At 40.5% G+C, this 24033-nt stretch overlaps 3 protein-coding genes across 4 annotated transcripts in view; 1 reads left to right on the top strand and 2 right to left on the bottom strand.

Annotated features, from left to right (window-relative positions):
* LOC309700386 (protein NLRC3-like) overlaps positions 1-18341 on the bottom strand; it is a 123193-nt gene extending 104852 nt beyond the window's left edge. The window contains exon 1 of the mRNA XM_082523906.1: positions 18321-18341. The gene's annotated coding sequence lies outside the window, so the exon portion shown is untranslated. The remainder of the gene's footprint in view (positions 1-18320) is intronic.
* Positions 1-24033, bottom strand: part of LOC309702293 (uncharacterized protein) — a 202675-nt gene that overhangs the window by 14857 nt on the left and 163785 nt on the right. Inside the window, exons 2-7 of one of the 2 annotated variants that reach the window (XM_082526904.1) lie at positions 15970-16109; positions 14777-14902; positions 14588-14692; positions 13141-13257; positions 9394-9528; positions 140-313 (exon numbers count right to left, since the gene is read on the bottom strand). In XM_082526904.1, coding sequence (XP_082383030.1) covers positions 140-313; positions 9394-9528; positions 13141-13257; positions 14588-14692; positions 14777-14865 — 620 coding nt within the window. In that variant the 5' untranslated portion in view covers positions 14866-14902; positions 15970-16109. The remainder of the gene's footprint in view (positions 1-139; positions 314-9393; positions 9529-13140; positions 13258-14587; positions 14693-14776; positions 14903-15969; positions 16110-24033) is intronic. The other variant, XM_082526905.1, reaches the window with a different exon arrangement.
* Positions 1-24033, top strand: part of LOC309702391 (uncharacterized protein) — a 132638-nt gene that overhangs the window by 50808 nt on the left and 57797 nt on the right. The gene's annotated exons all lie outside the window — the stretch shown is intronic.

Below are 24033 nucleotides of genomic sequence, written 5' to 3'. Positions count from 1 at the left end.
ATAATAAAACCAACACATTTCTTTAAGTATAATGAGTCGTTATTACATTTAGTAATATTTAATCCTGTTTTTTTTCTTCATTCTGTGAGTTGGTATACATGCATACATACATACATATGTACATATAGTTTGATCTGACCTGAGAATATTCAGTTTACAGTGTGGACTCTTCAGTCCATCAGAAAGAAACTTTGTTCCTGAATCCTGCAGGTCAGAGTTATTCAGGTCCAGCTCTCTCAGACAGGAGGACTGGGAGCTGAGAGCTGAGGACAGAGCTTCATTGCGTTCCTCTGACAGGTTACAGAGATTCAGTCTGTAAAAGTAACATTATAAAAAGTCTTAGTGGAGAATACAATTCATGGTTAGCTAAAAAAATACATTTATGTCTGGAGAAAAACCCACTTGTAGTTGGCTTAGTAAAAACATAGTTATAAGAGTAGCTAAATGGAAACAAATGAGGAGCTGGCAAATTGCCATTGTAGTGAACTTTGGAACATAATATATACTTTTTAATATTCAATTGGAAATAGTGGTGGAGAAAAGGTTGTTAAAAAATAAAGAAAAAATAGATCAGATGGAAAGACCCCTGACCGAAACAAGCTTTAGCTTCTTCCCTTTAAGTCCACCCTTCCTAAACACCCTTTTTCCATTGGCTAGTTTCAGGATGTATACTGAAGAGCAGCACTTAGTCTTTGTATCTTCACATGCTGGTTTAGAATGTGTTAAAGCAAACTGTAGACCTACTAAAAACATATTTTCTGACTCATTATAAAGAGTCCTATCCCACAGTCATGTCTGTCCCGTTTGTAACAACTGAAAATAAAATAAACTCATAATTATAATAAAGGTCAATCAAATGGACCAATATGGCAAGGCCACGATGATCCACTTGATAAAATAAATCCACTTGGCATCTTTCTTGGCCTTAAGACAACAATTCTGATGGCTATAGATCCAAACGGGACAAAAATAAATAAATAAATAAATAAATAAATAAATAAAGAAATAAAGAAATAAAGAAAGAAAGAAAGAAAGAAAGGAAAAGTCTCAGATCCATTTGCGAATTTTAGAACCTGATTCTGGAATATGACAGTGGGCATCTTAGTAACAAAGTCAGTCATTTCCTGCTTAAGTAAGTAAGTAAAGTTTATTTATTAAGCGCTTTTCATAGACAGGTAGTCACAAAGCGCTGCACACAGAGATTAAAATAAACAGTACGATAAATAGCAAAATGCACACTATACACAATATAGTTTAAATGTAAATTAAAAATATAAAAATGTAAAAAGCATTGGTCAATAGAAAGCTTGTTTAAACAGTAAAGTTTTTAACTGTTTTTTAAAGGATTCCACAGATTCAACCAAACATAGTTGTAGAGGTAGACTGTTCCACAGCCTTGGTGCCACAGACTGAAAGGCTCCGCCCCCTTTCATCTTCAGACGTGTTCTGGGAACAACCAACAAACTCTGACGGTGTGTTCACACCGAACGCGATGGACGCGAATAGAGCGTCAGGTTTACATGTAAAGTCAATGGAAAGGCGCGATGACACGCGATTGCGGGTCCCGCGAAAATTCGGAAGCAGATTTGAGTCGCGAAAACGCGAAAATGCCTGAAACGCGCGTCAGTGTAGCGCGTCTGGCGCGTTTGACTCGCAAATAAAACCATGCGCGTGAGTTTTTGTGTTGCATTTTGTGCATACGCGCGTTTTGCGTCTACCGCTCGAGTTGGAAAAATCTGAACTCCAGCGTCAAATCGCGCCGCGACAACCAATCAGGAGCCTGGTGACGTGGCTGTGACCTAGGTCAAAGGGGCAGATCCAGCCAAAGCCTTTCATACTTCGATGGAGGGAAGGCTAACCAATGCGGTAGCAAACAACCCGAAGCTGTACGACACCAGCTGTTTTCTGTACCGAGACAGGAATAAAAAGGACGAGCTTGGAGGAAGATATGTGAAGAGATCGGGCAACCTGGTAAGTTCATTAATTTCTCTTTTGAAAGTCTTTACTGACCCGGGGAAGCTGCACAAAAGCTAGCAAGCCACCGCTATTTTCCCACTGACATACAAATACCGTTCTGCTTTTATGCATGTTATCATTTAGGAATATATTTTATTGTTTATTAATAAACAGCACACAGTGGTCCCGCTGTTCATCCGTCACTGCTTTGCTTTTTTGCTGATTTTTTATTGCACAGTACAGCATTGCATTCTGCAGCCTGATTGACAAATCTCCTTCGTGTCGTGTCTCCTGCGCTTGCCAAATTTATCATGTTTGGTTTTGATAACCATCGCGTCCAATAGAAATAACAGCACAAAAACACCCATAACTATGAGCCTCATTCGGAAATAGACACCTGCACCATGAGGGAAAAAGGTGCACGAAAGTGGCGGGCAGATGAAGACAAACCGCGGCATAATAATACTTTTACGTTTTGCAATCTACAAAGGTTTGCACTTTGAGAATCAGTTGTGAGAACTGTGACCAGGGGCTAGTTATTCTGAGAACCCCTGCTGCAATAAATGAGGGACCACTGTCTACTCTACGATTATTATATTCAACCTGTTAACATTTAATACTGTATTGATAGAACCAACTGATTCTGCAGCAGAGCATCCCCAGTCCCTGAGCTCCTGCTGCTGCACCCACAGATATGTACAGCAAGCACTGATACCTTTTTAGTCGGTGGGATTGCCTGTGATCACCTTTACTAAATATCTACAACCAATCTGATTATATCCTGTTTTTGTTTTTTTCAATGTTGAAATTAAAATCTAGTAGCAGCCTTCTCATTTCTTTGTGTTTTGTGCTGTTTTACAGGCCCACAGGGGAGGACGGCTCTGAGGCAGATGAGGGACGGGTCCCAGGACGGTCCATCGGCGCTGGAGCTGGCCACCCTGGTGTCCCTGAAGAGTCCACACCAGTCTCCAATGGAGCATTTCCTCCTCAGCCTTGTTCCTGCTCTGGAGAGCAGCTGGTCCTTTTTATTCCTGTCTCTCTGTAAATTCTTATATTTTATATATTTATGTTTAATGTTTTTCTGTTTGAGAATTTTAATATTATTTCAAATAAATGTTTATAATGACTAATGTCTCAGTTCTACTACACAGCAAATGTTGGCACACAACTTGACACATGTAGAATTTATTTCTTATTATACTAATGACAAAATATACTAATACAGTGGGATGCAAAAGTTTGGGCAACCTTGTTAATAGACATTATTTTCCTGTATAAATCGTTGGTTGTTACAATAAAAAATGTCAGTTAAATATATCATACAGGAGACACACACAGTGATATTTGAGAAGTGAAAAGAAGTTTACTGGATTTACAGAAAGTGTGCAATAATTGTTTAAACAAAATCAAGCAGGTGCATAAATTTGGGCACCACAAAAAAGAAATGAAATAAATATTTAGTGTATATCAATGTGTGTGTCTCCTATATGATATATGGGGTGCCTTTGTCTGGACGTGCTTCCCATCCAGAGCTGCACAGCACAGAGGAAAGTTCCAGCGCTCCTGGAATCCCTCTGTGATGGACCGCCAGTCTCCAGGTGAAGGCACAGCCATGAAATCGTCCACTAGACAGTCCCAGATGGCCGTCGCTGCCTGGGGGGTGATCTGGCTCACCGTGGACACACCGACTCTGTAACTGAACGCTTGGTGCTGAAGGAGTCCCCGGTGACAAGGAACCTGGACAAAATTGTTCAAAATCAGTATTATGTGTACTGCAGTTACAAAATACATTATTCAAATTCCAAAATACTTTTGTGATGTCAGATTTAACCTTGTATGGTGTTCGGGTCTGTGAGACCCGTTTTCAGTTTTTCTCAAAAGAAAAATTAAACAATGAATTATTTTTTCAACCTGAAATTCATTGGCTTTGGCTTATTTTCTGTGAAGAACATAAATCCAAACTAATTTTCAATGACCTCATACTGTACCTCCCCCCACGCATTTACATTACGTACAAGGTGTTCGGGTCCACTGGACCCAGGTCTAATAAAAGTGTTGAAAGTGTAGGTCCTGTGTTCCCACACTCTGTCTTCCTCCTTTCTGGTGCTGCTGATAGTGTTTTCTTCCCCTCCTGCTTGCGCACAAAGTTGCAACATTGTTGAAAATTCAACTATCAACACAGTCTGCTCTTACATTCCCACACATTTTACCCTCTTTCTTGAGGGATCCAAATTTTATTTTCTCATACCCTGTCCCACCTGCAAATTAGGGCCATAATACTATAAATAAGACTTTGCCAGTGTGGTTCCTTATCACAACTGATCAAGATGGCAAAAGATTATCTGCTGCGAGGGCCATCCAATTGATTTTGGAAGAGAGAGGGGCTTCTGATGATGATGTTGACAAAGAGGTTTCAGAATATTTCACATTTCTGAAAATTCAGAGTCTGACAGTGAAGAAGAGGATGAGGTTGAGCACCATTTAGTAACAAAACAAAGACGAGTACCCCATCTGCAGCCAGCTCCAGGACCAGAACAAGCCCACCAGACAGCAAGTGAAGAAATATGGATGTCAATAACTGGTGAAATTGAATGGTCTTCTTGCCAAGAAGTGAGCCACCCTGCAGAGCTGTTACTGTGATAAGCCAGGGCCAACACGGCTGGCAGTTACTCATGTGCAGGACATCAAGTCTTCATTTGAGCTTTTCATCCCAGATTCCATCCAGAAAATTATTCTGGATTGCAGTAATCTAGAAGGAAGGTGTGTTTTTGGAGAGAGGTGGAAGGAGATGGACCAAATTAATCTAAGAACCCCAAAGGCCTACTTTGGGGTTCTTATCCTTGCAGGAGTTTTCAGGTCCAAAGGGGAATCCACAGAATCCTGTGGGATGCAGAAACCAGCACGAACCTTTCCGTGCATCAATGTCTCTGGAAAACTTCCACAAAACTTTCAGGATTATCCGTTTTGATAACCGAGACGACAGACCAGCTCGACGGCAGAGAGACAAGCTAGCTGCCATCAGGACAGTGTGGGATAAGTGTGTGCACCACCTCCCCCTGTTTTACATCCCTGGGCCTAATGTCACCATTGATGCGCAGCTGATCCCATTTAGTTGTGAAACATATTGCTTCACGTGTAAATGTGTTGTGTCTTTCCACTCACTCCACTTGATTACAACTGATTTATTTTTTTTATAACATTTTATAAAAAAACAAAACAAAAAAAAACGAGAAGCACATTAATTCATAAATCTGATTTAACAAAGGTAAAGGGAAAAAATTAACCATGTTTGCTGTTCATATGGCTTGTAATTGGGATGAAGTAAACATCTGTTGAGTAATTTACCATTTTTTAAAATTGTTTGATAGTGTTAATTTGGAAAGCCAAAACTCTAGCGGGTCCACCAGACCCATGAACACTGGCTGAGTAACAAAAATATGAACACCACACAAGGATTAAATCACAAAACTTAAATCTTACATAAAACATTTTGTAATTATAAGGATAATAACAAAATGTATATTAGATCATATCTAAAACAGTTGTTTTGTTTTAACTTTAACATATCATAATTTGATTGGTAGCAACTTTCACAACTACAGTGAGCCAATCACTCATAATTCCTAAACATGTCAATCAGGTAGGAATGAAGTGAGACATTAATAGAAATAAAGAGTTGTATGTTGACATGTAGCCCTTTCCTTGCTTAAATCATTAATATTTTTGAAAAATTAATCTGTGATAAGACAGCTTATCAAGATAGAACCATGTAACTAGAGATGAACCAAACTGTTCACAGTTTTATCTAACTCTGTTTTAATAAAGGCTGTGACCCCTGCTATAGAGTCTGACAGCTGCAGGGATTATATACAAACATTCAACTATCCCAGAATCAAACCAGGTCTAAATAAAAAGGAGTGAGTATCACTACAAGGTTAACTCAGTGGTCCTAATGCTACAGTTTGATATCAGCAAACACCGAGCGCATACATTGATGTGACACCACAGCCATGCTATCATCGCAAACACTGATAACAGCATAAATCGAATTAAATCAGGACTTGATGAGAGCTTCTGAGTATCACTAGAAATATTATAAACAGTCGACTATGTACCACAGTTTGCTTTCAGTAAACACCGACAGCATTCACTGTTAGCATAGCACATCCATGTTAGCAGTGTATAACTGGATGGTTTAGCATATTAGCACAGGTATCAATAAAGGACTACCGTATTAAATAGTTTTACTAACCTCAGGCAGACGGACAGGTGCTTTGCAGGTGGGATTGAGCGCCTGTAATTGGTGTCTAGGCGGGCGATGCTGGGACCGACGAGGGAAAGCAGGTCCTCAAACTGGCCGACGGTGATATCTCTGGAATCGGCCGTCATCCAGGCCCAGCTCCTGGAGCAAATGGTGAAACTCACCAAACTGCTCACGCCTCTGTAGGACCTGATGGACCCAGGTACGGCGAGGACGTCTTTTACGCCGCTGCTCTGCTCTCCACAGTAAATAGAGAAGGGAGACTCTCTTCAAGTGCTAGCTCGACAGCTGCCATCTTCCTGCACAACTTCCTCCCACATTCCTCCCACATTTCCGGTTCACGCACGTCAAAATATCCGCGCGATGGATTTTTCTTGGACATGCGTTGAGACGCGAATGTGCACGCGTCAAATTAGGGGCGTTTGGGGCGTTTTGTTCGCGTCCATCACGTTCGGTGTGAACACACCGTGAGTCTGTGAGCGGAGACGGCGAGCAGTAGTGTATTTTGTGAGAAGCTTGGATAAATAGTCTGGGGCCATTTAGTGCTCTGTACGTTAAAACAATGATTTTAAAACAAATTCTAAAATGTATTGGGAGCCAAGGTAAAGAACATAAAATAGGAGTGATGTGAGCTCGCTTGCTAGAGCGAGTTAGTAGTCTGGCTGCTGCGTTTTGCATAGCTTGGAGGCGAGAAAGAGATGATTTATCCAAGCTGGTAAAAAGGGAAAACCAATAATCTAAACGCGATGACACAAATGCATGGAAAAATTTTTCCAGTTCAGCTAAGGAGACCATATGTCGCAGTTTAGAAATGTTCCTTAAATGAAAGAAACAGGAACAAGACAGAGATTTTACGTGTGAGTCAAGGCCCAAAGAAGAGTCAAATATTACTTCAAGATTTCGAATATTTGGCTCAGCAGAAGAACAGAAAGGGGCAAGAACCTGACTGATTTTAGAATATAGATCAGGAGGAGCGATGATCATGGTCTCTGTCTTGTTCATGTTTAAAACAATTGTTAGAAAGCCAATCATAGATTTGAGTTAAAGCCTGGACTAGGGTGGACAGCCTATTCAGCTGATGAGGCTTAAATCACATATACAGCTGAATGTCATCGGCATAGAAATGATAAGGACAGGTCACTAAAAGACTGAATGAAACCAGCTAAAGGAAGCATATAAAAGAAGATAATAATGGACCCAATACTGAACCCTGTGGAACTCCGCAGGTTAGGGCAGCAGTGTTAGAGGAGAACCTATCAGTCCTAACAGAAAAGGTCCTGTCTGATAAGTAGGAAGAAAACTAGTCTAAGGCGGTGCCAGATATACCAGCCATAATGTCAATGGAGAATTGTACTTAGCAGTCAGTATAAGCTTTTAATGATATAAGTTTGCATATGATAGAATACTGACATGCTGACCTTTTGATGACTTAGACCAGCGGTCCCCAACCCCCGGGCCTCGGACCAGTACCGGTCCGTGAGTCGTTTGGTACCGGGCCGCAAGAGTTGAGGCTCAGGTGTGAAATGTATGGTTTTCAGGGTTTTTATCGGTTTTCAGCGTTATTTTGTTATTGTTTTTTATTGTTAACTCGGTTTTCCTGGGTCTTTTCACGTGTGTTATGAATAAATCTTCTTTTTTTCGGTACCGGTACTAGTTTTATTTTGTTGTATTTATCCGCGACACCTTAAAGGCCGGTCCATGAAAATATTGTCAGGCATAAACCGGTCCATGGCGCAAAAAAGGTTGGTGACCGCTGACAAAGACTATTGTTCACTACAAGACTTGTTCGGTTCTTTTCTCTAAGTTTCTTCCCACAGCGATAATAAGAGCTGAGAAAGCAGTTTCACTCCTGTTGCATCTTCAAAAAATAAAAAAAACAATAACTGAGCCTTACACCAGAGTATCGTTGCACTGGTTTACTGAACCTTTCTTTCAGGGCATGTACAGAACATCAGTATCCATTTTCTACTGCCTCCTACAGGACACGCTCTTCTTCCACTTCCTTACAACATTAATGTAACACAGAACCACTACTGCCTCTCCTGGCATTACCATTGTAACAACACACTCATTCTGTTTCTTTCAGATGAATAACAGGAACTTAGGTTGTAGGTATCTATGAATAATAACTATTATGCATACTCATATATTTATATAACCTACTAATTTCTTGCGATACCACAACTCCCTACCAGGACGATGAGAGCTGAACACTTTTATCTTCACCCCCTAACAAGAAGAGGGGACACCCAGCTCTATCTATGAAACCAGGTAACACACACCAATTAGTTAAACTGAAGGAATGTCTTAAAGACAAAGGATATGTCTACACTAATCTGGATGAATTTGAAAACTCTGTTTTTGTCTAAAAACGCTCCGCGTCCACACTAGCGTTCTCAATCGTTTCCAAGCAGTTGTTTGTCCACACTGAAACAACTGAAACACTTATGTTCCAGTACTGCGCATGTGTGAAACATAACACGATTCGACCTGCCTCTTTCTGTTTGCCTTTTATTTACTTACCAGCTCTTTGTAATGTTGCGGCAAAATGTTGAGGAAAAGCAGCGAGTTTTTTAAATGGACTAACAGGGAAGTGGAGTTGTTGCTGCCAGTAACACAGAAGTACAAAGTTACAAAAGCGAGTGAGAATTAAAGAATTTGAAGGAAAGCTATCTGCAGCATGTACAGGCTGATATTCATCTTTAATAAAGCTGTCAAAACTGAGAGCAAACATTATGATTGCCCACTCTCCAGAGCTGAGTTGACAGCTTCTGTCTGATATCAGGCTGATATGAACATGCTTTTTTGTGGGGTTTTTTAGTGGTGAAAAAATTATGTTATGTTTATTTTAATAATAAATACTTTTGATGAATAAACATGTGTCATTGTGTGTTCTCTGTTTGCTTGTGACTTGATGTTTTTTATAAATATAAATAAAAACACACTAATATAACAACGTACAACACAATCATATAATAGGTTAGGAGTATGCTGTGAAGTCCCAGCCTCCACCTGATTTTGTAATTAAACAGTGGACGGGTATGTTTATATATTATATATTATAACTTCTATAATTATAACTATATTTATAGTGTATTTATTTTGTACATTTTAGACTTGGGAGCAGTTAACACTTAACACATGCATGTCACATTCACAACTCAGTTATAACTCACGTTTCTGTAGCACAGAACAGTACAGAGTCCATTGACTGATCACTTCCCAGAGACCAAACACTTCCCATGGATCCATAGCCGGACTCTGTTTCAGAAAAGTCCTTCCTTCTAAGAGGAGAGGAAGACCAAAAGGGTCTGGCAGATAAAGAGAAAAATACATTTGTTAGTCATTTTCCACTGAAGCTTTTCTCTACTCTCCTCCCTGATCCTGGCTCTGTTAGAGATGTCCTCCTGTTAAAATGTAGTTTTTCCTTCCCACTGTCACTAAGTGCTACTCATAGTGGATCATCTGATTGATCCACTATTATTTTGTTTTGGTTCTCAATATCTCGAATCAGGACAGTTTTGGTGCCGAAACCTGGGATCGAACCAGGGACCTTTAGATGAGGGAAATATTTTGCTGCTGCTATTCATAACTATCATCATTACCATTGCATTAATCATCATTTCATCAAAGCATTTATTGAAGCTGTTGGCATTATGTTAAAACTTGTATTACAGGTTAAATCTGCATGCACGCTTACAAAACACAGGCCTAGGAACAGGCCTTAGCAAAGGCCCGAATGTATTCAGCTTCTTGTTGTAACCTGTTGCATAGGAGTTTGCTTGGTAACAGGTGACAGAAGATGCGCTAAAGAGGAAGTCGAGTCCAGGGGGACTTTCAGGGCCCAAAGTCATCGCCATATTTGGAGAGAAGATGCCAGAAAGAGGAACTTCTGTGTCTGCAATCAGCTCTAAAAATTCATCATTGTCTGTACAAAATGCAAATTATGTTCTTAGAATGCGAGAGGGGGCATTTTAATCCTGACGTTATAATCAATCTGAAGTGTATTTTTGGGCGGATATCTACAGCTGATGTTGCAGTGTACATCTCCCCACGCGTGTGTTCAATAAACTCATCTGTTTGATTGCATCCTTCTGGGAATCTGGTATTTTGCTTTGGTTCTCAATATCTCGAATCAGGACATTATCTCTCTAATATTGTACATATTTATCTTACAGTACAAAGTCAGTTGATTTTTGTTGTGAGCATATTTTAATCATTTGATTAGAATCTAAACTCAAACTGTCATTCATTAAAATGTTTTCAATGGATTGGAATAAATTTTGTTTATAATATTATTTAACTGTAAATGTTTTAATAAAAAATTAAAGGATTAATATTTTTTCAGGTGTCTGTACATTAGTAGCTTGGAAGAAATAACTTATGTAAATAGTACTTTTTCCACTATCTGTGTTTCACCCTTTCTGTCTGTGTAACCCAGGGGTCGGCAACCTGCGGCTCCAGAGCTGCATGCGGCTCTTTAGTCCGTATAGTGCGGCTCCGTGTGGTTTGGGAAAATAAATGAGAAGTATTTAGCTGAAGTGTATTTTATTTGTATTTAGTTCTTTTTTAACTTGTAGTTCTACATTGGAAGATTGTGATTTTGAAATATAAAAATAAAATATTATTTTTTCATCGCTCATAATAAGCATCACACTCACGAAAGCTGACATACCCGCCTAAACAACCTGCATTTATGGAGACTTTCAGCCCCAGGTAGGCCAGTTATGGATCTTCGGATCCACATTATGTCAGCAGCTGTTCTCCACCGTGAACTGTGTTCAAACAAACACGCTCACGCCTCACAGACGACAGCTTACAGTCCTGTAGAGATAAAGTGACTTCGTACAGCCCCGACCTGCAGACGCTGTGCGCAGAGGTTCAGGAGCAGAAGTCCCGTTGTAAACATATCACGGCAGACCCGACGATGTTTGCATGAACGCGCTTTTCAGCATCTCTTTATTGACCACTTTACACACACGGTTGCTGTGCGCACACAGCCGGCTGTAGCTTTGCAGCTCACAGCCCGACACACACCAACAACAGCAGAGAGAGCACAGACGTTAAGGCGTGATTGCGGGTGCCGCTCGGGTGCGTCCGCCTCCCCTGCAGCGGCGCTGCAGACCACGCCCACCACACGCAGTAACCAGGTAAAATACATACTTGGGCAGAATTTTGCAAATATCTATTTTTCATTTTGTAGCAGCATAGAGCTTTTTTCCAATTATTTTTTAAAAGTCAGGTCAATGCTCCAAAAGCCCAAAGGCGATATGAGGGGGGTGGCTCACAACAGTTTTTGTTTGCTACATGGATCATTGTAGTTCAGCTTTCCTTTGTTATATTTCTTTAAGAGCTCAAAATGTGTTCATTACATAAATAAAATGTAATTTTCTCTGTAGCACTTCATGGATTTCATAAGCAACACACTGTAGTTGTTCACACAAAGCATAAAGGTAAAAACAATATACACAGTGTTATCTTCATTTTAGATGTTACAAAGTATTTGCGGCTCCCAGTGTTTTCCCGAACCCTGACCCTTTGCGTGGAAACTGGGTCCAGATGGCTCTTTGGGTGTTAAAGGTTGCTGACCCCTGGTGTAACCTAATAAAAGGATCATTTACAACAAGAGCAGGTTTCAAGGTTAGATGACGTTGTAACAAATGTAACCAGGATTCTGCCACTAAGTGAGTCTTAATGTTGTTTTTGATTTAAAACCTCTTAACATGTGTGTGCTGGACACAATTGGATATAAGAGGTCATCATGTAAGAGTCAGAGGTTTTTTGACCGACCATGTTGCATACATATTTCTCGGAGTTCCTTCCCGAAAGAGCAAAATATAGGGAGGAGAAAGTATAAATCAAGCATTCAGTCAATGGAACTTGGAAAGAAAAGCATCTGGACTTCTTTAAGTTAACTTAAGGAAGTCCAGATGCTTTTCTTTCCAAGTTCCATTGAACCTTCACAGGCATAAATCAAGCTTAATCAAATTTACTGTCGTGTGTGACATGCAGTGTACTGCTTATGTCAAAACCTAAAGCAAAAAAAAAAAAGTTGTGTAGTGTGCAAATACATGTGTATACTAAGAAGTTGGACTTGTCTCTTCAATTAAATCTTTCACTTTATTATTTCAGACAAACAAAGAATTGAAAAACATGTTATTGGGAACTGCTAATGAATTCCTGCTACTGATAATTGGATTGGTTCAACCATCAAAGGTAACTAATCCTATTGAACAGTTCATTAAGCAGAAGATGAATGGACATCCAAGAGGCAAAAAGTCCAACATCAAAGATTATTTTCATCATTTTAACAGATTATCGTTTCATTTTTTTTTTAGTGGAGTGGAGAAATATGGGGAGAGGGTTGTTGGGGATGCTTTCTCCTCTCTGGTCTTTAGACAAGATGTTCAGTTCTTGTGTTAGGACAAAGTTTGATTCCTTTGTGTTTAAAGACAAATGCAATGATTATATTGACTCCTGAACCGGTTTGATAAACAGCTGATATTTAATTTCTTTAGAAAGTGTCTTGTAATTTTATTTCCTGGTAGAAAGGTGTCTTCCTGGCCTGAAAGACAGAAAGCAGCTTACTATTGTTTTCTATGAAAACTAGGGTTCAAACTGAATGTAATGTAAGAAATAATTACTGATGGTCAGGGTGAGTTTTGAGTATAAGTGATATTTATGCTTTACTGAGTTTACCGCTAACTTCCTCCAACATACAGCACAGCATGACTGATGAAGAAAACAAGATCATGAGCATCACTTCCTGTTTGCTGAAGTGGTTTTTCAGTTGCTTAGAAACCAAAGGCTTGTTTTTAAGAGACAGTTTAAATGGGATTGAGGGAACGACGTGTTTGCACTGCAGTTTATATCCAACAACATCAAGCAGTTAAATCAAAGAGTTCATGTTGCTAACAGCTCACCTCCCTGCTAAGGAGACTGCGCTTCTTCCAAAGCTGTAATCAATTCTACGATTGTATGACACCACAGAAACACAGCTGCGTCCAGGTTCAGGTCCAAAAATTCTCTTAGAGAAGATCCTGTTAGAGAAGAAAAACGTGTTTTTCATTTGCAGCCACAGAACCCAGATTACCTTCGTCGTTCCAAAAATAAACTTGTTTGCAGTCTGAGCATGAGCAAAAGGAAAATCCAAACTAGTGTTGACAGTGTAAGAACAGAGCGCCACCCAGAGGTAAACTTTTTTTTTTTTTTTTTTTTTACACGGTAACTATGGGCTCAAAATGTGGTCATAAATATTTTGTACTTGTAAAAAAGATTTGTGCGTGCGTTAAAAAAGATTTGTGCGTGCGTAAAAAAAGATTTGTGCGTGCGTAAAAAAGATTTGTGTGTGGACTTAGCCCAAAAAAACCCTGCAAGTTACAAGTACGAATTTTGACCCTATTTTTCTTCCTTTAAGCTGATTGTTTAATTTGTGATTGACATGATATTGACCAATCCAATCAGAGAACAGATGGGTTTGGCTGTCGGAGGGGCACTTTTTTGAGCTGCAGGTCCTTGAAGGGTAATCTCTATATAAATATCCGATAGCAGCTAGGTCCCCTAACTTTCAGTAGCTGTTGAAAGGATAAAGTTGTGGTATATCAGTGGTTAGAAATACCATTATTACTTTAGGATTAGTTTAACACAAAGTCAGGGCTGACCCGGGACCATTACTGTGAGTCACAGTGCGCAGCATAAAAGTCCTTTCACATCGGACGCAGGATGTGCTGCTAATGCTAACTGCTAACTAAAAGCAAAGGATCCAGAATTTGTTGCTGGCTGCTGAGCTCTGTGTGCAGCAGCTCTACCTGCACCTGCTCCTTGTCTTTTCTATCTCTGACTTTATGTCCTCTACAAGAGTTTGTTTTTTTTTTTTTGCTGGTTCTTCAAATGTTCAATAAAAACATGTATGCTAATTCATAACAAATAAAGCTTTGTAATGAAGACTGTCGTTTCCAAAACACTGCCCCCACCCCGCGTCCGCAGCGCTGTTGAAAAGGCTGTGGAAGTCCCTGTATTAAACACGTAGACCTGTGACACAAAAATCACCAAACTCGGACACAGACTGTTTTCCTTCATGGTGATGAAGGAAAACGCTGGGTTGGCATGTAAAAGGGCATTTATTCCCTTCAAAGACCTGCAGTTCAAAAAAAAAAAAAGCGCCGCTCGACAGCCAAACCCATCTGTTCTCTGATTGGATTGTTACATTTGTGATTGACATGACATTGGTCCAAACAAATCTTTTTTTAAACACACACACACACAATTTTTTTTTTTTTTACACATACAAATCTTTTCTACAAGTACAAAACCGATTTACAAGTACACAATATTTATGACCACATTTTGAGCCCATAGGTAACAGCTCACCTGTCTGCAGCAGACTCCTGCTGGGATTTAAAATCAACGAAGAGGTGCTCTTTAGACCCGTCACTCTGTAAGGACCCAGAGCTGGGTGGAGGTCCAGGCTGGTTCCTGTGAATAATGATGCAGCAGTGATGTGAGTGCTGAGCTGTGACATGGAGAAGAGTCATGGACAGTTAGAGATGGTCATCTCACCTCTGAGCTTTGGTCTGGCTCTCATGTTCCCCACACAGAGTGCTTTTAGAGGGAGGGGCTCCCTCCTCTCTGTCCTCACACTGATCCATGCTGCTCAATTCACATCAGCTCACACACACTTTCTACCTGCAGAGGAAACACAAATCATTCATGTGCACATCAGCTGAAATCCTCCTTCCATCATGTGTGCTGTCCAAATATCAGCTGCTTCTTTCCTGCTTCATCTCAGTGTCAGCTGAATGCAGTCAGACAGCAGTGTGAGGCAGAGGAAGCTGCCATCAGCTGCTCTGCTATCAGTCCACTAGATGGAGCCTGAAGCACACACGATGCATTCACTGACACACACTGATTCACTGTGACTGGAAGCTTCAGTCAGTCCAACACGTGTGACTAACCCATTTTTAGATCTGGGCTCTAAAAATCTGCTTATTGGCTCTCAGCTATAGTTAAGCAGGATGTCTTTGGTGAATTGAGGCTGTTTTATACAAGCTAAAGACACTGACTTATTCTTCACTCAGATATGCTGTGACATTCAAATGTTACAATGTTTTTATACATACATTTATATACTACAGGAATGATTTTATATGATTCAAAGTTCAAAACAATCCTTTCTATCCTCTCTGTCACTTAGCCCAGTTCATCCTGTCTGGAAGCCTTTTGAAGCCTCCTTTAAGTCCGGCCTTTCCACTGAATCTGCTGATGGAGACACCATCTCCTCCACCTGCAGCTGTGGAGGTTGAGAGAAATAAATCTAACCTAGAGGTATATCTCTATATCTACAAAAGAAAGAAAGAAAAACAAACCAAACAGATTTTCTCTTTTGTTATTGGAAACATTGGAAACAATATCAGAGTCTACAAGAGAACAAAGGTCCCCGCAGGATGTCTCTGTTTGGGAAATACTCCAGTCATCCCCCTGAACCTGGTTAGTGACCTGAATCAGTGCTTTTTCCATGAATCCTACCGATGCTACCATGAAAACATGTTCAGCTTGTGTTTGAAGATGATTCACATGCTGACATTAGATACAGAAGAACTGAGAACATAAAGGGAGCAGCTTATTGAGGGAAACCCAAAAAAGCAGAACACAAGCAGCTCTGTCCTCTGTCTCACATCATGTTCATGAGGAGGAAAAAAGCCCCTAAAGTTCCTAAAGACAAACTGTTATAGGAGGAAACAAAGCAAACTTACAGCCGTCCTGGAAGGAGGCAGGACTCCACCTGAAGCTCAGCACAGGGGGGAGGAGGCAGATTTTCAGAAGAGTTTCTGACAGTTTAACTTGGTGATGTCAGATTTAATCTCGTCTCATTTGTTACGTTCCCCTGAGGGCTCTAGGCGGTGAGGGGGAAGTAACAAAAAGTGTCCGGGTCAGAAAAAGGAGACAAGAAGGCAAAGGGGTTAAATTAAAGAGTTTTATTAAAGTAGCTCAACTAAAAGAGACGGACAAGCCGCTATCACCATTTAAGAAAACAAACAAAACTCAGGCGTTGGTGAATAAAGTAAAACGTAAGCCAAAAAGAAAGAGAGCAGCTCACTAGCTGCAACCACTCACATGGCACTCTGGCCCAGAGTGCCATGTGTGTGTGTCAGTCTTTTTCTTTTGAAACAAACTTTATTGAGACCTATGAACAGTCCAACACCTATGAATGAAATTTAGAGGATTCAAAGAAATATTGATAAAAGTTCTCGGAGCTGCTGTGCAAATATTTTTAACTCACTATGGAAACTCTGATCAAAGTTAAACTCCTGGTTTCAAACTTTAAGCTTTTTTGCTGAAGCAGTTGTACAGAAATAATATTAAACTATAACAGTACTGATATACAGTGATCCCCTCAAAAATAAACACATTCTGCCATTAAAACGGTAAACTAGATCCACTGATCTGATTTTTTTACTGTTTATGAAGAATAAGCAAATATATTATAAGATGATGAGGTGAGAAAAAAAATGCTCAGAATCACTCGTTTGTATTCAAATGTCAGAGTTAGTATTCATCTGTTCCTCTCCTACACGTCACTATAAAGTTTAATCTTGTAAAAGTCAGAGTTTGAGTTCATATTCACTGCAGTTTAGTACAATATCTACATGTTAACGTTTGTTTGTGCTAAACTGTTCATTTGTTCTGTTTCATAATAAAATATAGATATAAACATCTGTAACATCTGCACTTTAATATCTGGTATTTTGTACAGACAGAAGACAAAAGGTTTAGTTTAGTATTAAAATATGAGTCCCGTACAAATCAAATATGTATATAAAACTTTAAACTGATTTTTTTCAAACTTTTTTCCTCACCAGGAAAAAAGAAAAACTTTTTTCACGCCAAAGCTCGATTAATATAAAAACCGTGACTGAAGCATCTTTAAATGTTCCGATTTATTAACAGTGTTTTAAACTTAATACAGTAACTTTTGTTCAGTCTGAGAAATGTAAAACATGTTTTATCCTCCATCTTTGTTTCAGTGTGAACAGTCTGAGCGGACAGTTCGTGATGTTTTTAACAGAGGCCGACCTGCTGAATCAAATTTGTTTTAAAAAACAAAGTCCTCTGCTGTCCCTCCACCTGCTGCCTCTGAACACGAAGGGTGAGAACTTTAAATTAACACTGTGGCAGATATGTAACCATCTTTAAATGATCTCACTGACTTACAGACAAATGAAGGAAGACGTCTGTGGTGGCTGAAACCTCCACCCAAAACATATCCACAGACAGCAAGGTTGTTGTAGTTTTGTAATTTTTAATTAGTTTTTATTTCCATTTCTTTTACACTTTGTGTTTTTAATTCTGTTTAGTTTCAGTTAGTTTCCACGGTGAGTTTGCTTGTTTCAGTTTATATTTGATTTTTTATTTATTATATATTTACGGGGTCAGAGGCTGGACTGACGTAGATTAATGTAGATTTTATGATAAAAACTGAACTTTTTGAAAGCAGTGACTCAGTCTTTTTTTTAGCCAAACTAACAACACTAACAGGCCATTTCCTGTAAAATGTTAATCAGTTTTCCAAAATCATTTCATTGATCATTCTCAATAATTTAGTTTTAGTTTGTGTGTGCAGTTTTTATTTCTACTTTAACTTTTTTCAGATCTAGCTGTTCTAGTTCTAAGTTGAGTTTCAGTTTCGTGTGTTTTGTAACACTTCTTCCTGTTGGAGAGGAGCCAACAGTTTGTGACGCAGTGTTTTTAAGACCGACATGTTGAACCTGTATCTAACACACATCTATACGAAGTATTCATTTACAAAGTGCGCTCTCTGTCTCCTGCTGTGCGTGTAAATTAAAACATCCGGAGCTCAGCAGCTCTCCGGTTGAGCTCAGGCCACATTCAGTGTGTTTAGTCTGATTCCCGGACTCTGATCACACAAGGCCAGAAAATGGCGGAGACACTCGGCCTTGTTGGAAAACATTACACACTGACTTTAATGGAGAGACCGGAAATACAAACACACACAGTTTGTTGTGTGAAGAAATCAAACACGAGCTGAACAAACAGTAAAGTTCCTAAAGACAAACTGTTAAAGGAGGAAACAAAGCAAACTTACAGTTTCTTCACACCAACAACAAGCTCCACTGCACGAAGTTCAGGAAGTGAAATTAAACTTTGAGCAGGAAGGAAACACCCAAAGAGACGTTTGAGGACAATAAGGAGCATTGGAACACTGTGCTGCATTCAGGTGCACCTCGGAAACTCCAAACCTCTGGCAGGCTGTGATTTATTTCTGCTGGTTTTCCTGTTTGAAGCACAAACATCCGTCATCAATTTGTTGTTGTTCTTCCTGCAGCGTTTGAATATTTCAGCACTGAACTGATGTTTCTTCAAAGCTCATTTCAACCTGTTGAAGTCATGAATGAAAGTGCAGACTGAGAGTGGATCACATGATGTTTGAGGTGTGTCATGTGACATGTTCAGTATTGTCACACATGTCTAGATTGTCCCTGATATCATAGCTGCTCAAACACTGATGATTATATTTGAAGAATTATTCCTGATGGCAGCAAAGTTTGAATGGAGCTCTCTGTCTGTGCTGATTTGTCGCCCTCTGGAGGTCAAAGCACAAACTGCATGATGTCACTGTAACCACCACAGTGACAGGAAGTGTTTTTATGACTGAAACACTGAAATGATGCTAACGGCTGTCGTTAGGCTCACTGACAGCAGTGCTGATGTGTTCATGTCAAACACTGGCTCAGGTCAGACTCCTTCATCCTTCTCCAGCGTGAGGCCGCCCTCAGACCCACAGGAGCTCTGACCTTTGACCTCCTGACCCTAACCATTTTAGTCTTGTTGCATCTTTAAATGCAAATCCATCCAAACTGTAGCCGAGCAAAAGAAGCTGGAAGCTGTTCTATGAATGATGTTGTTGAAGGAGCTTGGAAAGAAAAGCGTCTGGACTTCTTTAAGTTGCTTGAAGAGGGACATGGACGCCTTAACGCCCACTCACATCCTGGGACATTTGATCACAGGAAATCACATGATGGGGTGGGGCTAGATCTCACAATGGGTTCACCCAAAACCTTGGCTGATTGTGACCCACACCCGTTCTCACACCGTGGCTCGTGTGATTAGGTAGAGGATCAACAGGGGCTCCGTGTCCCTGAATTTAAACTGAATCTAAACACACCGTGCACAATGCCAAGTTAGATAAGGGTTAAAAGAACAAGATAAGAATAAATAAAAAGATAAAATAAGGATAAAAAATAACTTAAAAAAATAAAATAAAAAGATAAATAACTGCAAATAAGTACAAATAAGTAACTGAAGACACGTGTGGTCTGCAGATGTCGATGTACATGGATGTACATGGAGTTTAATGTGCAAAATGAACTTAGTGTGCAAAGTGACCTGATGTGCAAACTGCAGTTTGAGGTCGGTCAGCTGTTCAGGAGTCTGATAGCAGTGGGGAAGATGGAGTTGTTGAGTCTGGATGTTCTACATTTCACACTTCTGAACCTTCGTCTCGAGGGCAGAGGTGTGTCTCTCCTCTGGACTCTGTGATGGTAGCTGCTCTGCAGAGAGGGCAGCGGGGTCCTGATGATCTTCTCCACAGTTGTTATCACTCTCTGCAGGCGTTTGCGGTTTGCAGTAGTGCTGCCGTACCATGCAGTGATGCAGCTGTCAGGCTGCTCTCCACAGTGCAGCTGTAGAACCTGCTGAGGATCTTGGCCAACATACCAAATTTCCTCAGCCTCCTCAGGAAATACAGCAGCTGCTGAGCCTTCTTGACCAGCTGTGTGAGTTTGAGTCCCTCACTGACTCAAACTCCTTCAGTGACACTTGCAGCCTTGCAGATTAGTTTGCTGATCCTGATGCATCTCTGCAGCTGATGCTGTCCCCCAGCAGACAACAACAACATAGATGCTCTCACTAGTCCACTTTGCCCTCTAATCACATCTCTGACATCTGCAGGTTGCTCCATAGAGACTCTTGTGCAATGCCAGGTGTTTGTGTTTGTCTGTAGGTACACATTAGATATGACCATAGACGCACACACACAAGTGAACACAGCAGCACAGATGGTTTCCACCTGCTTCCCTCTTTCTTCACACAACTGTGAGGATGATGAAGAGGTTTCAGGACGAGGTGGTCAGCAAGCACAGGATAAAGCAGGGCCATGAAACTCTCTGGTGCAGCAGATGTTTAATCAGACTCAGCTTTAGGCTTCTTTTCCCACCTGGCAGCAAAGTAACAGCTTCACTAATGTGAACAGTCACAATGTTAAACGTTTCTATATCTTCATATATTTTTATCTGTTGATGCTGCAGAATAAAATCTGTTAACAGAGTGCAGGATGTGTAGAGCAGGTCCAGCTCTCCCTTTACTGTGTCCACTTTCATCAGCCCCTGTGAAGTGACACAGAGTGCATGTGTGTCTGTCAGCTGTTGTTTGTTGTGAAGGATGGAACAAATGAACACACACTTTTAGAGAAATCTGAAAAAGCAACACGTGCTTGGGCTCCTTCTGTGCTCGTCTTCATTAATGCTGATCTTTCTTTCCTGTTTGTTCTTTGGCACAAGCTTCAGTCTTTTCTCCCAGGGCTCCTTCACACTTAGAAACACACCTACATTCATTTATACACAAACATCATGAAACAAAGGCTTTGTAAAAGAGGACACGAGATCCTCTCTGAACAGCACATTCATATCAAACACAGGACTGAACAGGATATACTGAGTCTGTGCTGTTTTCATTGTTACTTGCTGAGTATTTTTCCAGTGTTTGAAATGTGACTCAAGTCTGATTCTTCTACTGTGTGTGAACTCTAAGCAGCTGCATTAAACACCTGCTTTTCAAACCAGGCTCAATCCTATGACTCTGTGAATGTAAACTTTTGTCACCTGCATGAATAACAATCCTTGATCTAGTCAGGACTGCAGTGCTCCTGTGATCCCAGCTTATAGATGGAGGCTAGCATGAGAGGCTCAGCAGCTAAAGCAGCACACCTGGGTCTCCCAGCCTATTAAAAGCAGCCCTTTGCTTCACCTGCTTCACTAAACATTATTATTATTATTTAAGCAGAGTGGTGTGATTCATGTAGGCATTGCTGTGTGACAGGAGGACTTTTCTTGAAACAGCTCGTGTGACGTGAGCTGACGTAAAAACAGTGATGTTAGCTTGATTCTCTGGGCTAAAACTATTTTAAAAAGAGGGTCAATCATGCAAATCTGCCAATAGAAGCCAAAGTTACAGCCCCTCAGAGTTTAAAGAGAAAAGGCCCGTTTCCAACACTCGGTTGTGCAAAGGGAAACAGGCCCACAGTGCCTGAGTGTGTGGGTAATTCTTCAAATAATATTCAAAAGCAAACATTTTTAAGCATGTAAATAAAATTCAATCATTTCTGCTCTTCAATACCTAAGAAATGAAAACTGGCAGATGGTCCCAAAATGTGAAACGCCTGGCTATCTGTGCATTTAGTGCTGCAAGTTTTCACTGTTTACCTTCAGAAGCATAAATCTCTGCACAGATAATGTTCATATGTGGATTCCTGGTTTCTGCAGTTAATTGTGACCCAAAGCGTATTTTTAAAGTGGTTCCAGGCAATAAAGCCTAAAAATAAATACATCTACTTCCTTTTTCTGTGTTCCAGCCTCAGTGACTCTGACACAGTGCTGTAATATTTACACCTCTGATGAAAGCAGAGTTTGTAGTTGCAGAAATACTCGACTCATTTTGGGCATTTACGAGCAGGAACCTCAGAAAGCCCCTCGCTGCTTCACTGGTTAAGAAGCAAAGCAAACATTAGTTCACAGTGATGTTAATTAAGGCCCAAAGTTTAGGAACGAACGTCAGCACTTCACTAATGAATGTAATGCTGATTCATGTGCTTGTTTTGTAATGTGCATGTTGTGCGTTGCTATTTCCCATATTCTTTGGCACTGATAGATGAAGAGTCTCAGGCAGGACCGAGGCTGCCAGCTGCTGACAGTGAGCAGGGAGAGAGCAGCAGAAGCTGGGCAAGAGCAGGGCACCTTCAGCCCCCTTCATCAGTCAGAAATCATTTGGGTGTCTGTGTGAAATGTCTGATTTTTAAAATCTTTTTGTAGACATATTTATTAAATGTTTAACAATTATATAGAAGAAAGACAATGTAAAGAACAAAACATGACAAAACAAAAATGAGTTGAAGTTATGAACTGTTTCTGAGAGACAAATAACACCAGGATCCTTTTTGTGTAGCTGACAGCTGGTAACTGTGCAGGGGCGGGTCTAGCAAAGTGTTGCCAGGGGGCAGGTAGGGCATTAACAGGGAGAGGGGGGCACAAAGACATACTTTTCTTTCTTATTCTCATTTAAAATGTCTCACTTTTAATAAATAATTATCTGAATCTTACAACACACGTTTCCATCTGATGTAAAATGTATAGAAATCCATTATTGTACATAGTCATTTTTTAGGGTCCCATCATAATTTCTTCAGAAGTAAGTACTGCATATGATGCCAGTGTTTCCCACATTTTCTAGATTCTGCACCAGTACTGTGTGTAAAATGCATCAAAAAGTCCGTTTGATTCTTTCTCAGCTGTCTTTCTGTCTCCTTTCACTTTTTAAAGGTTGCCATGTTAGAAAACATATTTTGCCCTGCCGTGCTGTTTATTGATGTGGCAAATGAAAGGTTTATGAAAATATATCTAAATCTGTCATCAGTAATCAGCAATGATCATGTCTCACCTCTAGTCTCTGTCTTAATGTCAGGTTTCCACCGTGTGTTGTAGATGTTCAGGAGGTTAACTCGACCAACAGTCTACTTCCTGTTTAGAATACCAGGACAGGGAGGATGGTGCAGGTTTAAGTTTATTAGACTGATGCATGTATACCAACAAGACAGCGTCCATCACTGTGACAACAGCGTTTGTTTTCATTCAAAGGCTTCATGGTTTTTCCTTTAATACCTGGGGGGCCGGTCTCCAGTCAAAATGCCCGGGACCATTTTTGTCCCAGTCCAGCCCTGGTGTCAGATCTGCATGCAGTGTCAATGAGACGATCAACAACAGATCAGACAAAACACTCAGGCAGACACTCCTCTGTAGAAGGAAACATGGAAAGTGTGAGGTAATCAGTGCACAACATCACTTTGTATTTCAGGCTGTTTTTATATAGAACTTCAGCACCAATGTAAAAGTTCTGGTTTGAGGAAGATGAAGAACATTTTCAGGAAGGATGCCGTCTGCAAGCAGAGCTGCTTGAACCTCAGCGCTGAGGTCCAGACTACTTCCTGTGAAGCCACGTGATGTAAATCTGCTGCTGTAACTTCACAGTTTACTGAAGCTAAATGCAACGTTACCATATAATCTGTTTTCAACAAAGGTTTCACTCCGTCCGGTGTTGATGGAATGATTCAGGCCGTACTCGTCAGGCTTCCCGTCGACCACACGCATTTCAGTCACAAACCCCGTGACTGACAACAAGGGAAACAGCAGAAGAAAAGATGTGAAAAATACTGGATGATGATGATGGAGGATTAACCGCGGTGGCTAAACTGTTTCCTGTCTTTGTGGGCGTACTCACAGGGAAGTTTCCAGGCACGTCAGTCTTGGTGGCTAAAGTCTCCATTTTCCAACATGTATCGCTACAGGTGCAAAGACACAACATTAATCATCAGTGTAAATATTTTAATGCTGTCCAAACGGTGTTTGCTTTGTCTGTCCTCTCGCGCTCACAGAGGAAACGAGGACGCCACCTTCAACCCATCTTCAGTTGGCTCAACCATGGCCGGACTTCCTGTTGGCTTTGTGACAGCAAACCACTTGAAATGAGAG

Source organism: Aulonocara stuartgranti (genome assembly GCF_965226115.1).
Source record: "Aulonocara stuartgranti genome assembly, chromosome: 3".
NCBI lineage: Eukaryota > Metazoa > Chordata > Actinopteri > Cichliformes > Cichlidae > Aulonocara > Aulonocara stuartgranti.
Note: the sequence above shows the minus strand (reverse complement) of the source record. Positions and strands in the feature narration are given on the sequence as shown.